Source organism: Eleutherodactylus coqui, chromosome 3, assembly GCF_035609145.1.
Source record: "Eleutherodactylus coqui strain aEleCoq1 chromosome 3, aEleCoq1.hap1, whole genome shotgun sequence".
NCBI lineage: Eukaryota > Metazoa > Chordata > Amphibia > Anura > Eleutherodactylidae > Eleutherodactylus > Eleutherodactylus coqui.
In genome coordinates, this window is record NC_089839.1 from 269,171,464 (window position 1) to 269,187,550 (window position 16,087).

Consider the following 16,087-nt stretch of genomic DNA (forward strand, 5'->3'; position numbering starts at 1 on the left):
GTGCGATATGTGGTTACTACAAGTTTTACTTACAAGCATTATCCTACCAGCAATAGTTTGATGTTTTTTGTATATTTTCCCTTTTGCCCTATAGCCTGTACAGCTGACAGCCATTGTAATTATTTGTTCTGTTCCACCTATTTAAGCTGGTCCCACACTCTATTCAGATCATACCAGTGACGAAGGCTCTGTGCAGCCGATACGTGTCTGGTCCAGAGATGTGTATACCTGGCAATTTTTAAACATGTTTAAATAAAGGAAGATTATACATTTTATTCTGCAAGCAAGCGTGGATGACACTTTTTCCTGCATGGAATTTTCTGCTGTTTAAGCCCAGGATCGGGGGCAGGTGAACCCGTTTGAGCAAGCAGTGGATCGTGAGACATAAGAAGTGAGCAAGTTGACAGCACAGCACACTATTGTCAAGTGTCTGTCTCTTCCCCCTCCTCCTCATGCTCCTCCCCCTCCTCCTCCTCCTCAACGCGCTGAGATATAGACATGAGGGTGCTCTGACTATCCAGCGACATACTGTCTTCCCCCGCCTCCATTTCCGAGCGCAAAGCGTCTGCCTTTATGCTTTGCAGGGAACTTCTCAAGAGGCATAGCAGAGGAATGGTGATGCTGATGATTGCAGCATCGCCGCTCACCACCTGGGTAGACTCCTCAAAGTTTCCAAGGACCTGGCAGATGTCTGCCAACCAGGCCCACTCTTAGAATTGAGGAGGCTGACTCCCACTACACCGCCCATGTTGGAGTTGGTATTCCACTGTAGCTCTACGCTGCTCATAGAGCCTGGCCAATATGTGGAGCGTAGAGTTCCACCGTGTGGGCACGTCGCACAGCAGTCGGTGCACTGGCAGATTAAACCGATGTTGCAGGGTCCGCAGGGTGGCAGCATCCATCTTGGACTTGCGGAAATGTGCACTGACCCGGGGCACCTTTCCGAGCAGGTCTGACAAGCGTAGGTAGCTTTTCAGAAAGCGCTGAACCACCAAATTAAAGACGTGGGCCAGGCATGGCACGTGCGTGAGGCTGCCGAGCTGCTGAGCTGCCACCAGGTTACGGCCGTTGTCACACACGACCATGCCTGGTTGGAGGCTCAGCGGTGAAAGCCAGCGGTCGGTCTGCTCTGTAAGACCCTGCAGCAGTTCATGGGCCGTGTGCCTCTTCTCTCCTAAGCTGAGTAGTTTCAGCACGGCCTGCTGACGCTTGCCCACCGCTGTGCTGCAACGCCGCACAACACCGACTGCTGGCGACGTGCTGCTGCTGACACATCTTGATTGCGAGACAGAGGTTGCGTAGGAAGAGGAGGCGGAGGGTGGTTTAGTGAAGGAAGCATACACCGCCGCAGATACCAGCACCGAGCTGGGGCCCGCAATTCTGGGGGTGGGTAGGACGTGAGCGGTCCCAGGCTCTGACTCGGTCCCAGCCTCCACTAAATTCACCCAATGTGCCGTCAGGGAGATATAGTGGCCCTGCCCGCCTGTGCTTGTCCACGTGTCCGTTGTTAAGTGGACCTTGGCAGTAACCGCATTGGTGAGGGCGCGTACAATGTTGTGGGAGACGTGGTCGTGCAGGGCTGGGACGGCACATCGGGAAAAGTAGTGGCGACTGGGAACTGAGTAGCACGGGTCCGCCGCCACCATCATGTTTTTGAAAGCCTCCGTTTCCACAAGCCTATACGGCAGCATCTCCAGGCTGATCAATTTGGCAATGTGCACGTTTAATGCTTGAGCGTGCGGGTGCGTGGCGGTGTACTTGCGCTTGCGCTGGACGGTGCGCTGAGAGACATTGCTGGATGGGGCCGAGGACAGCGGAGGTAAGGGTGTGGGTGCAGGCCGGGAGACGGTCGTGCCTGTGTCCTGAGAGCGGGGGGTTGCATCTCAGTGGCAGGTTGGGGCACAGGGGGAGAGGCAGTGGTGCAAACCGGAGGTGGTGAACGGCCTTCGTCCCACCGTGTGGGGTGCTTGGCCATCATATGTCGGCGCATGCTGGTGGTGGTGGCGGCTCCACGGCTGATCTTGGTGCAACAAACCTTGCACACCACAGTTCGTCCGTCGTCTGCACTCTCAGTGAAAAACTGCCACACCTTTGAGCACCTCGGCCTCTGCAGGGTGGCATGGCGCGAGGGGGCGCTTTGGGAAACAGTTGGTGGATTATTCGGTCTTGCCCGGCCTCTACCCCTGGCCACCGCACTGCCTCTTCCAACCTGCCCTGCTGCTGCACTTGCCTCCCCCTCTGAAGACCTGTCCTCAGTAGGCTTAGCAAACCAGGTGGGGTCAGTCACCTCATCGTCCAGCTGCTCTTCCTCCGAATCCTCTGTGCGCTTCTCCCTCGGACTTACTCCAATTACTACTACCTGAGTGATAGACAACTGTGTCTCATCGTCCTCCTCACCCACTGAAAGCTCTTGTGACAGTTGCCGGAAGTCCCCAGCCTCATCCCCCGGACCGCGGGAACTTTCCAAAGGTTGGGCATCGGTCACGACAAACTCCTCCGGTGGGAGAGGAACCATTGCTGCCCATTCTGGGCAGGGGCCCGAGTACAGTTCCTGGGAGTCTGCCTGCTCCTCAGAATGTGTCATTGTAATGGAGTGAGGAGGCTGGGAGGAAGGAGGAGCAGCAGCCAGAGGATTCAGAGTTGTAGCAGTGGACGGCGTAGAACTGTGGCTCGTTGATAGATTGCTGGATGCACTTTCTGCCATCCACGACAGTACCTGCTCACACTGCTCATTTTCTAATAAAGGTCTACCACGTGGACCCATTAATTGTGAGATTAATCTGGGGACACCAGAAACTTGCCTCTCTCCTAATCCCGCAGCAGTCGGCTGCGATACACCTGGACCAGGAGCTCGGCCAGTGCCCACACCCTGACTTGGGCCTCCGCGTCCTCACCCGCGTCCACGTCCTCTAGGCCTACCCCTACCCCTCAGCATGGTGTATTACCAGTAGTGCAGAAACAGAACGCTGTAATTAAATGTGCCGCTTATTGGCCTGTGGTTGGAGGCTGACTTCGCTTATGGAACGCACAGCAGAGCTAGGAAAGAATTTTGCGCACGCCTGTAGTGAGACGTAGGTGCATATGATTGAGCTAGTGGAATTCACAGTGCAGAAGCAGTCAAGTGGCCAAACGCCACTAGTAGGCCTTAAGTATTTTGCTTCTATTTTTTTAAAGGCTGAGCTGAGACAGCAGACAGATACTGTAGGCAGCGTATATATGTATACTGTTTCCCTCTGGATAGGATGACGGCGGTGATGTAACGGGCAACGCAGAGCCAGGAAGCAATTTTGCGCAAGCCTGCTGTAACACTTAGCTGCGTATTAATTAGGACTACTATCCCCAGCAGACACGCAGTACACTGAAGACGGTCACAGGCAGCCCAAATGTAGTATTTTTCCCAAATTTGTTTGAAAAAGCCCACTGCCTATATAGACAGTATATCTCTTTCACGTTTCCCACTGTCCCTGCCTCACCAGTACTGGCCCTATACTATGTACAATGACTGCAGACTGAAGACGCAATGCTCTACACGCCCGATATACAAAAAAAAAAATGTGCAACACTGCTAAAAGCAGCCTCAACAGTACTGCACATGGTCAGATGGGGCCCTAAGAAGGACCGTTGGGGTTCTTGAAGCCTAATATTACACCTAACACTCTCCCTATAGCAGCTCCAGCATCAGCAGCACTTTCCCTGATCTATGTCAGAATGCATCTGTGGCGAGCCGCGGGAGGGGCCGATTTATATACTCGGGTGACATCTGATCTCCCCAGCCACTCACTGCAGGGGGGTGGTATAGGGCTGGAACGTCACAGGGGGAAGTTGTAATGCCTTCCCTGTCTTTCTATTGGCCAGAAAAGCGCGCAAATGTCCCAGAGATGAAAGTGAAAGTAACTCGAACATCGCCTCGAGTAACAAGCATCTCGAACACCCTAATACTCGAACGAGCATCAAGCTTGGACGAATATGTTTGCTCATCTCTAGTAGGAACCAGATGTGATATTTTTTATTTTTTCGGTTTTTTTTACGCATGTGAAAACTGTGTGCAAAAAACGCATATACATTGATGTGAATCGTACGTTTTTACTCTCTAAACGCATTGTACATCCATGAAAATCACAGAAAAATCACTAGTAAACGGGTGCAATATAGGTCAGATTTCCACCGGCTTATATCACACTTGCCCATCTAAATACAGCGTAAGGGTGGCCTCACACGAGCGCCATATACGCAAAAACGCACGCGGTAGAGCAACGTATTAGCATTGTGATTGAATCTTTTCTCTGCATGTTTTTGCGCATATTACTGTACTTTTTTCACTGGTGGGGTGATTGCTCTTTGGCGCAGTACACAGCCGCACCTTGATTTAGAGGGCTATTTAGCCTAATTAGTTCCAGATGTGTTATTTTTCCAGCTAAAAGCGCAGTTTAATGCTCAAGCGCACTGGTATTGGGTGCGTATTTGTGCAGCCCCCAAAGACCTCTATGGGACTTTGGTGTGCAAATGCACACTAAAATAGAGCACGCTGTTTGTTTTTTCACACGGACGTAATTACATGCACGCAAAAATTAACAGTCAGAATGACTCAGGAAAATACAACCGTGTGAGTCCGCCCTTGGGGTGCATTCACACGGGCGTAGGCATATTTCTGTCTGTAAATACGCAGCGTATTCACGGGCCAAAATACGCTGTTGCCTTACAATTTTCTGCCTGTCGTCAGTCTTGTTACTTGCGTGAATATGCAGCGTATTTACACGTATGAAAATGAATGCTCAAAATCACACTGATTGTGCATAAATAAGCAGCAGATACGCCGGCTTCCTACGTATTTGGCACCTATTTACACACACCCATTGATTTAATGTGCTTCTATGGCGCGTAGTGCGCACCAACTTAGGACGTACTGCGATCACACATCGTGTGAAAAAATACGCTCAAGTAAACAAACCCATCGAAATCAATAGGTTCTATTCACTGCGTATTATGCTAAAATTGCACGCATAATACACTGCGCAAATATGCTCGTGTGAATGACCCCCTAGACATCCAGGGTTTTTTTGTGTGTTGAAGAATTCACGCCTCGCTGAGAAAATCCGTGACGAAATCTGAATTATAATCTGCCTCAGGATTTTGATGCGGATTTTGCCCGCAGAGTTCCCTCGCTGGCTTCACACGTGGGCCTTAGCCCAACTTGTTTTGCACTATGAACGAGCCTTTTTTGCTTTGCTTATCAGCAAATTTTATTGTTCTTTTTCTGCCCACACGGCATATTAATTTGCGCGCGGCAAACAAACGCACGGATTGAAATGTCTAACTAGTTCCAGATGCGTTCTTTTTCCAGCATAATTACGTATTGTTTCATGCTTCACCTTGAGTATTGCGCACGCATTTGCGCGCCCCTATTGGATTCTATGGGGACCTCAGGTGAGTAAATGCACAGAATGATAAAACACGTTCTACCTTTTTTTGCATGGCCGAAAATGCGCACCCAAAATATGTGCATTTGAACAAATCCCTTGTAATCAGTAGGTTCTATTCACTGCGTATTGTGCACGCCAAGATGTCCGTGTGACGCCGGCCGTAGGGCTCCTGCAGACGGGCAAACCGCAGACAACAGAACCCGTTCATTTCAATGGGTTCCTTTACATTCTGTGTTTTTGCACTAGATTTTCACCAACATGAAAATATACGCAACGTGCTCTGTTATTGTTCACATTTGCGCACTCGGGGCACCATAGTAGTCTATGGAGGTATTTGCAAAAAACGCACACTGAACTGCGTGATTTCTCTGTATTAATTTATAATGTCGGGGACTAATTAGGCTGCTCAGCCGGTGCGGACGTGTCTCGTGCCGATATAAACATCCCAACAGTGCAAAAACTACAGTAAGCAGCGCTGCCACACGCATGAAAGCCCATGATAGCGCTCCCTTCACAGCGCAATCACGTCACGCTCTATCAGACGTATATACGCCTACGCTCGTCTGCAGGAGCCCTTTGATAAACCCCATTCACTTATATGGTACTCTATGTTGCCGGGGAATATCCATGATGTGCGAACCGGAAAAGAGAAAAATATATACGGATCCTGCTATAACGGACTAGGAGATGCACCCTGCGATACACAGCGATTTTATGAATATCAGTCCTGGAATATACAAAGTGGCCACAAAAATGAGCCCCGCACTGTTATGGGAGCTGACCGAAAGAAAATCTGTGTTGCCCATAGCAACCAATCACAGCGCAGCTTTCATTTTACCCCAGCAATATAAAAAATAGCAACCAATCACAGCGCAGCTTTCATTTCACCTCAGCAGTATAACAAATAGCAACCAATCACAGCGCAGCTTTCATTTTACCTCAGCAGTATAAGAAATGAAAGCTGAGCTGTGATTGGTTGCTATTGGCAACAAAAATTACAGGGGACGTGTTTTTGATTTTTAATTCCGCCAGTATTTTTCGCTGGTGCTGCAGAACGTTTATGCAACATATCACTCAAATCGGACCAGAACTGTGGATTATATCTGACACAAACAGATTCTGCGTTTTATATATAAAGGTACGCCGTGAGCCCGCTATCAGTATCCAGTTATTACGACCAGCAGAGGGAGGATTTATAAAACTGACTAAAACAAAAACTGTCTTTGTTGCCCAAAGCAACCAATCACAGCTCGGCTTTCATTTCTCGTCATGCTCTTACAAAATTTTTCATTTTAGACAGATTTCAGAAATCTGACTAATAATGTATCTTTATGATTTTTATGTTGCAATCTTAATATTGCCAGCAATCATTTCTATAAGGGTATATAAGCAGTTGCGTTTTTTACAATAGAAAGTCCCATTGACAATCGCGTTAACAAAAAACGCAATCGCAAGTGGAAAGGAGCCCTAAGGGCTCCCACACACTTGCGTTTTTAGTGCATTGCGTTGCGTTTTTAACATTACAAAGTCCCATTGACAATCGCGTTAACAAAAAACGCAAACACAAGTGTGTGGGAGCCCTAAAACATCCGGACACTACACTGCAGCGACCAGCAGGGTGCGCTGTATGACCTTTAGGAAAGCCAGTGATTGTCCTGTTTCTGGCAGCAGGTGGCGCTGTTGTATAAGGCTCCTGCAGAGCTCTTTCCCTGCTCCACGCCGCAGATTTTACCTCAAGGTTGTATCAGTAGCAGAGACCAGGGAGGTTCCCGCTGATGTGCGCTCTGACGTCATCCTGCTGCTGAGCTGCTTGTTGTGTCGGGCGGAGCGTCGTCATGGAGACTCCCCGGCGTCCCCGGGAGGAGAGAGGAAGCGTCAGTGAGTTGTGTGCTGGAATGATGATGTGATCTGAGAGCCATCATGTCAGGGCCAGAGCGCCCCCCACTGTCTGCAGGAGGAGGGGGCAGAAGCGGGAGTCTGCGGGCAGGTAGAGTACAGCGCCGCCTAGCTGCAGTGATGTCACCTGCTTGTCACTGTCATCTCATCCTAATGATGTCACATCTAACCAGCAGCCCCCAAGTCTTCATGCTGCCTGAGGAAGAGTGTGAAATGTCCTCCCCGCCAAAAAATAATCCCCAAAACACACATTTTGCGGCGTTGAAAGCGCCAATACAGAAGATGGCGACACATTTATGAGGCACTGAGACTGGTGTGAAGTGATCAGAGTAAGGGCGGCCTCACAAGGGGGAAAGCGCAAAAACACAGGCGTTTTTGCGCCCTGAAGAAATGTATCATGCGTGCCTGTACAAATACCGTGCGTATATGCGCCAGTGCCGCTAGTTCACACTGGTGGAGGAATCGCCTCGCACTCATTTATATGGCTATTAAGCCAAACGAGGTGCCGGTGTTCGCAGGTATGTGCTTTCCCGTGTGTACATGTGTGCGCATAGACTCCTATGGGGGCCTTTGGTGCGCAAATGTGCACTAAAATAGAGCTTGTGCAAAAACCGAAAATGAGAATGAACCCAAAGAAAACAACGGGTCCTATTCTCTGCCTATTGTACGGGCAAATATGCCAGCGTGAGGCTGGACTGATAGTGGCCCCAGTAGTCATAGTGACTGGGATAGTGGCCCCAGTAGTCATAGTGACTGGGATAGTGGCCCCAGTAGTCATAGTGACTGGGATAGTGGCCCCAGTAGTCATAGTGACTGGAATAGTGGCCCCAGTAGTCATAGTGACTGGAATAGTGGCCCTAGTAGTCATAGTGACTGGAATAGTGGCCCCAGTAGTCATAGTGACTGGAATAGTGGCCCCAGTAGTCATAGTGACTGGAATAGTGGCCCCATTAGTAATAATGTAGCCCAAAGGGTCCTAGTAATAATAGTGTCACTCATTGTCGCCGTAGAATTATTAGTGACCTTCATAGTGGCCCAAGTATTAATGGTGACCCCCATAGACATCCTAGTAGTAACAGCGACCCCCTAAGTGGCTCCAGTATTATTAGTGTCCCACATAGTAGCCTCAATATTAATAGTGCCCCTAGTGGTGGTCCCTTTAGTGGCCCAAAAAGAAATAGTGACCCCCTTTAATGGCCCCATAGTAATTGTGACTCCATTAGTGGTCCCAGTAGTCTTAGTGACTCTATTAGTGTCCTCAGTATTAATAGTGACCCTAGTAGTAATAGCGTATCCCAATGTAGCCTAGTAATAATAGTGACCCACATAGAGGCCCCAGTATTATTAGTGACCCACATAGTGGCCCCAGTAGTAATAGTGACCCCTGTACTGGGCACCCATCAGTGCTTTAATTCTCCGCAGCTCCAGTCGGTGGGGCGCTGCGCTGTAATCAGTCTGTGACCCCTGACCTCTCCTCTCGCCGGTGCGTACAGGTCAGTGTATGCGTGCAGGAAGCATATTTGGTATTTCAGCCGCACTTAAGCGGCGCTGCTGATTAGAGCCACCTGATTGGCTCTTCGGCACCACGTGACTACACTGCGTGCACGCGGATTGCCTTAAGCAGCCGTGCACTACACACTACACTTAAGCAGCCGTACGCAGACCCCCTTTCGAGATGTGCACGAGTGCTACTTCACGAGACCCGCTGGGGTTTAGGGTTAGGTTTAGGTTTAGGGTTAGCATGGCTCTTCGTGCACGGCTGCTTAAGTGTAGTGTGTAGTGCACGGCTGCTTAAGGCAATCCGTGTGCACGCAGTGTAGTCATGTGGTGCCGAAGAGCCAATCAGGTGGTTCTAATCAGCAGCGCTGCTTAAGTGCGGCTGAAATACCAAATATGCGTGCAGGAACGCAGACGCCGGGAGGAGAGGTCAGGGTTCACAGACTGATTACAGCGCGGCAACTGCCTAAGTTTGAGCCACAGATTATAGTGTCAGATCCACGTCAGTAAACTATGGAGTGGATCTGCCACTTACGGACGTGTGATTGTAGTAAGAAGACGCTCCATCGTCTCTAGACTGCGGGGCGGGGGGGGGGGGTGTAGGAGCAAATGCCACCGACCGTTCTGTATAATTACAGCCGCCAGCAGGGTGACGGCGATAGTCGGTCTCTTTCAGCTCACCTTAAAGATAGTCGCTGGTTGATCAGAAGTCGCCTGATGTGAAGTCACAGTCGGTCATTTATGAACAACTTGCGACGGACGCTGCCCGGTCTCTCCCCTCAACCAATGGAACAACCACTAAACAACGATCACTTTGTAGAAGAGCGCCCAAACAGTCATTCTAACGGCTCGCTATACGGATATGTTTAGAAATGGCGCAAATATGGTGGATTTCTGTATCAGAAAATTCCACAGCAAAAACAGAGTCAACTACTGCTGCTCCTCTCACCTCCCAATCAGCGCCCCTCACTGCAGCGCACATAGTGGTTATTGGGTGAAAGCTGCAACCAAGCTCTGCAGCCACCAGGGGGCGCTGACAGCGCTATGTATTCCCAGGTGAGGGGGAGCGATGTAGCTATTAAACAGCTGTAGACATGCAGTTGATTCCTGGTCAAAATAAGCCATCAATAGTTGGTCCGCCGCTCGGGGGCTGATCAGCTGTTTGGGTGCCTGCTGGCAGTGCCACAACACAGGGTACAGAGCGGAAGCAGATGGCTCCAACCCGTGTGTGTTGGCCGATGCTGGTAATTGCAGGTACGGCTCCCATTAGTCTTCAAAATCACATGAGTGCTTTTGCACACATAATTGGCATGCTCAACACGCAGTGAATGGAACCCACTGACTTCATTCACATGCAAAGAAAAAAACGCACAGCCTGACCTATTTTCCTGCACACGAAATGTCCCCATAGGAGTAAATAGGGATGCACAAATGTGTGCTAACTACGCTGGCAGATGCATGAAAAAGAACACATCTGGAACTCATTAGACTAATTAGCCATTTCAATTGGTGCATAATATTTTGCAGCGCGCAATTAAACATGCCTTGCAGGCGGAAAAAGTGCAGTATAATACGCCGCTGCGTGTGCAAAAAAGCATCATTCATTCCACAAATACACATACGCTCTTGTAAATCTGGCCTTATACGCACAGGTCTAACAGAATAACGCTCAGTTACCACGGGATGGAAATCTTGGAGAACGTCCACAGCGGGACCGCACAGAAATTCCACGCGATTTCCGTTGCTGAAAAGGCTGCGTGGGTTTATATTGGCTTTTCTGCCTGTACTCCGCTGTGGAAATCTCTCCCCATGGAGAGAAGAGAGGCCGCAGCGGAAACAGCGATACAATTGGCATGGCGCAGAATTAAATTCCAAGCAGCATGCCAGTTTCCGCGCAGCTTATCTGCAGCGGACTGTCAGCAGCAGCTGAACAAGATTTTTGCAAATCTCATCCACTTTGCTGCTTAGTCTCAGGTTTAAAAATGGCCGCAGAATTTCCATGCTAAAAGTCCGCACGGAAATGCTACTGCAGTTCTGCCCCGTGTGAACAGACCTCTCCGCTCTCTAATCCATCCTGAATGCGGCGACGAGGCTCATATTCCTGTCCAGCCGCTACTCGGATGTCTCTGCCCTGTGCCAGAAGAAGAGAGGAGTCCAGCAGCACTCAGAGAGACCCCTTCAGGGGGCGGTGGAAGCAGGATGCCAGCCACAGGAGAGTCAAAGCCTCCAGACTCTATAGATAATCCAGAGTAATAGAAAAAGTGGCAGCAAAGAGAGATTTAAATAACATCTAGACGATCTTTATTGTTCCATGGTCATTCCATAGGAAGAGAGCGCAGGCGACCATTTGGCTCAAAGAGAGCCTTTTTCAAGCTACCCTCTACATACACGGACACTGTTTAAATAGCATCCCATTAGAAAATACCCAAAAATCACCAACAGGTACCCACCCTCAGTAATGTACTCCTAACAATAGTCAGGTGCATATATGTCATACATAATCATACATCAACATAAGCGGACATATAGTGCATCGGGGCAGGACCTGAAGGCTCCTCCGCTTCCGAGATGTATCGTGGCATCCCCATCTCTTCAATGCGCATGCGTCAAAGACACAAGTCTCGCAGTATTGCCGGCAAGGAACTCCTGCGGTGTCTGCGCATCTTAAATAAAAATCGTCTAGACATTGTAAGTATATGGGGATTAATGGTTTTGGGTGCACACACAATACTAGTCTATACTTATTCACAGTGTTATATATATATATATATAATATACAAATGCCATTCAGCTGTATACAGCTTATACACAAATGTTGACAGCAGGGATGAGACTTGAGTTATATGTTTCATCCTGAGACTATAGATTCTACAGACAATCTGCAAGTAACTATAAGGTCATGCATATCTGTGAATTAGAACATGGTCGAGAAGACGCCATATAATTACATTTAACCTACAATGAAAAACAATTACCATCTTGCCAAGTACAGAGAATTGTCTTTGCTGCTGTTGGAATGTAATCTGTAGCTATGTACATAACACAAAGCCAAGGGGAAGCTGGCACAGACTATCTCACAACTTATCAGTATCCATTTAGTAACATTTGGGCACTCTTCTTCATGAAGTTACTAATATAACCCTGACTGTGAATAACAATAGAATTTAAAGATCCTGAACTCAAAGTATCACAATACTATATAACTATACTGTACGCATATCAGAAAAGATCAGCGACAAAATCAATTTACACTGCCAGTCCCAAATAAGTTGAGGCGCAGTGTAAAATGTAAGTAAATGTTAGGAGAAAAAGAATGGAACGATTTGCAAATCTCACATAGCCATATCTTATTCATAAGGTCCGACCAGCAAGGTGTTGCACAGGATTACGCTCAAGGAAGGGAGATTCTAAACTGGCTTTGTCAGGATTGTGAGCCAGAGATTCTCCAGCTGTAGGACATTTAATCACCATATAAATGAAAAGTTCTACAACTTTGTAGTATACTTTTTTAATTTCGTACTATTTAACCCCTTCCTGCTCCACGCCATATGCCTACAACCTGGGTGTAAAGGTGCTTCTGTGGAATGACGTATATTTACATCATATGGATGGCACTGGCTCAGTGGCTCAGCTCAGTCCACGTCATCAACAGCGAGAATTGGCTGTGACTGACAGCTTGGCTCCTGCTGTACGAGGTTAATGGAGGGCACTCTCTAAGATGTCATCTGTCTTCCACCATGAAATAGCATTCGGATCTGCAAAAGCTTGTCATAGGCAGGAATATTTCTCCCCAAAAAACACAATAAAAGTTATATATACCTCAAAATGGCACCAATGAAAACTACAGCTTCCCTCAGAAAAAAACAAACCTTTATAGAGCTCTATTGATGGAAAAGTTAAAAAAAAAATATTTTGGTATTGTTGTAATCATAGTAATCCGTAGAAAAAAGTTGCTATATCAGTTATACTGCATAGTGAATGCTGTAAAAAATAAAAAAGGCAGAATCCATGTGTTTTTCACCCTGCTCTCCAAAAAACATACAAACAAAAGTATACAATATATTACATCTACCCCAAATTGGTACCAATAAAAATTACAACTCACTATGCAAAAACAAGCCCTCATGTGACTATGTTGATGGAAAAATTATATCTTTTGAAAATAAAAAAAAACCTGTGTTTTTAGGTTCAAAATGGGCTGCCATTAATGGTTAAATATGCTACTTTGCTTTTGTGGCGATCAAGAGGGTCCACTCAGGATATGAGGCCTACGCAGGGGAGCTGGGAGGGTAAAGCAATCACTTCTCATGGTGGCAGTTACCAGGCTCCTTCCTGGAGGGCTTCACGTGACCTCGGCCCAAGCACCACAAGGCCTCTTCCAGACACCCCTAGGATAGGGATGGCCAATATACATAGGACAGGAATAAAGATTTGTCATGGATGACACCACTGTTCCTTTTCCACCAATTTGCACTGTTGGTGGTAAAGAATAGAGTCCACACACGAAGTAGAACTTAAGTACCTCAGTCCCTGGGAACGGTCAGGGTCTGGCAAACTTTACTATTGAAAACTTGGCAAACAGGATATACAGTATAACGATACACCGATGCAGGTCACACAGAAACACAAGTAGATCTGGGAGGAACTCAGGCCACTGGCCCTACAATCTTGAGACTTGTATGGAGCCGCTCCTGGAAGGGTACACTCAGGAAGACACCAGCTTGAGAGTCCTAGTTATCTGTCCAGGACTACTCCTGGAAACTGGGCAAGGGACAGATTTCTCCACAGATGAAAAATAAGGTACAGCACCTCTGCACGGTGACCAGACTCTCTCTCTTTGCATGCTCTCTCTTTCTCTCTTCACGTCTCAATGGTCCCTGGCATATCCAACCTCAGGAAACAGCTCTTCTTCCTCCATTCTTTTTACATGAGGGTTGAATGTACCCTCATTTGGCCAGCACTCACTAACTCTAAAGAAAGGATAGACTTTGAAGAAAGAGCCTCTAGCGCACTCTCACTAAGTTTGAACTCTCTAGCCAAACTGGACTCTTCTCTTCTACTTGTCACCACTCACTGCTACTTATAACCTCTAGCATACCACATGACAGACATCAATTGACACATTGCAAGTGTAGTGTCCCAGAATAGCTATTCTAGGGCCCCTCCATATATGTCATACATGTCTGTCCTCTGTAGATGCACTGTGCAAAGCTTGTCTAGTTATTTACAGTATGTGTGTTGCACAACTGCAGTGAGTGAAGAGTTAACAATAATAAAGTTCCTGCCTGTATGTAAATGTACCAGCTTGACATGTGACGTGGTGTGGATGAATCTATAAATATGTGTGTTAAGGGCTCCAGTGAGGAGTTCAGAGTTCATCTTCAGAGGTCCATCATCTACCTCAGGATTTGCTACCACAGAGGCACATGAGGGCACCTTCAGCCCTTGTTTTGCTGAAGATGGAGGAGCAAGAAAGACTTTATTTCTTAGAAGAGGCTTGAAATAGGAGTGAGTGAGCTTGAATGTTTTTCCCCCATAAGTCTATTGTTAGTGAGCCACTGTAAGTAACTACTTCCTCTAGTGACTGTGTGTCTCAAGCAGGGCCAGAGCAGAAGTCTTCTAAACCTTTTCAAGTAATCTTAAGTTTATCTGCAAGCCCCATGCGGCCGTCTGAAGTCTAGATAACTGTCACACCCACGCGTCCTGAAGTCTATGAGAGCGGGGTGATAATACTGCCCTTCTGTGGCCATTGACTTTCACGTCAAATGTCTGAATAATGTTAATCTGCCTGCACTGTGAAACCTGCCTGCTGAAGTTGTTTGAACTGTCTTTGAAAGTCACTAGTAAAGTTTATTCTGGGCCCTAACTGTTCCTAGGGTACCGAGGCATAATACACTTGCCTATGTGTCTATTTTTCCGCCATGTATGAATGCTGGTGAGTGGAACAAATTCCTGCCAAAGCTACTTGGCGTCAAAGACAGCGCCCTGGCTAAAGCCATGTGTAATTTGTAATACTGGTATTTTTATATGTAGAGGGACCTTTAGGCCCGTTCAGATACCAGAGCGCAGGTGAAATTGCTATAGCTATAGTCATTTATTGCACTTTATATTGACACCTTTTGGATTGTGCGTATTGTTTAGTGAGGCTCATAATATCACAGGATTTCTCGCGGGTGCTCATAGTCTGAAATTATTAAAATAGCCATTGTTCAGATCCTATAACAAGAATAAACCAACGCTCACCCTCTTTCCTGCATACACTTGATCCTTGTGGCTATTGTTAGACTATTGTTTTTTATACCCCTCTCTATGTGGTCTATTAGGGTTTTTTGAATTCCCTGAATTGGGTCCCCTTTCAATCTCGTGTATTGATCTATACCTCCGAGAGCGGGTTATGTGAGTTAAACTTTTTAGTTGTATCTATTTATAGTTGTATTTCATTGTAAATTTTATGATTGCTTGAGAAAGGCGGGTGTTCGCTGCCGAAACGCGTTGCAATAAAAATAGGGATAATAGAATACGTCATTGATCTTTCTGGGCTCCGGAGGGCGGGGGTATTTTTCCCTTGGCGTACATTTGTTTTTCACAGACAAGAAATATATCAGGCCAATGCATGTCAATGTGTCACCTCTGCGTAAATTCAGAGCATGTTTAGATTCACTAACCATATAAGCTGGCTACCCCTGAGGAAGCCTCTCCTCTTGGTGGCAATACATGTGGAGTGCTGTTGCCTCTTCCATTCTGCCTACTTGTATTTTAACCCGTATACAATTATGACACTTTGGTTTACAGAAATCCCTTCCTTTGCCTATACCAGAGGGCTCTTTACCAAGTCTAAGGTTTGATTAAACACTTTATTTTTTAATAGTCATTTATTGCACTTTATATTGACACATTTTAGATTGTGAGTATTGTATTACTGGGTGACCGCTTATTACATCCTGTTACCTGTTTAGTGAGGCTCATAATGTCACAGGATTTCCCGCGGGTGCTCCTAGTCTCAAATCAATGAAATAGCCATTGTTCAGATCAATAGAACCAGTATGTGTACTCTACCCTTACCCCTACCTATTCCCTTCTAACTCCTCCCTCTCCCTTCCCATTAAGCAAAAGATATATAACCTACACCACTGAATCTGTTCCTTGTGCTTGATAAATAAGGTAACTTGCATGCCTCTGAAATGCGTTGCCTTAACATATAGCATGTTTGTCTAGTTTCTTTGTCTTTATGTCCCTGGTTTTCTTGAATAAAGAAACAATTGGAGTTCAATAAC

General features: G+C 47.0%; 1 protein-coding gene across 1 annotated transcript in view; it reads left to right on the forward strand.

The window, feature by feature from the left end:
* The first annotated feature begins 7,281 nt into the window (after positions 1–7,281).
* AXDND1 (axonemal dynein light chain domain containing 1) overlaps positions 7,282–16,087 on the forward strand; it is a 563,032-nt gene continuing 554,226 nt past the window's right edge. The window contains exon 1 of the mRNA XM_066597402.1: positions 7,282–7,407. Within this exon, the coding sequence (XP_066453499.1) occupies positions 7,341–7,407 (67 nt within the window). The 5' untranslated portion in view covers positions 7,282–7,340. The remainder of the gene's footprint in view (positions 7,408–16,087) is intronic.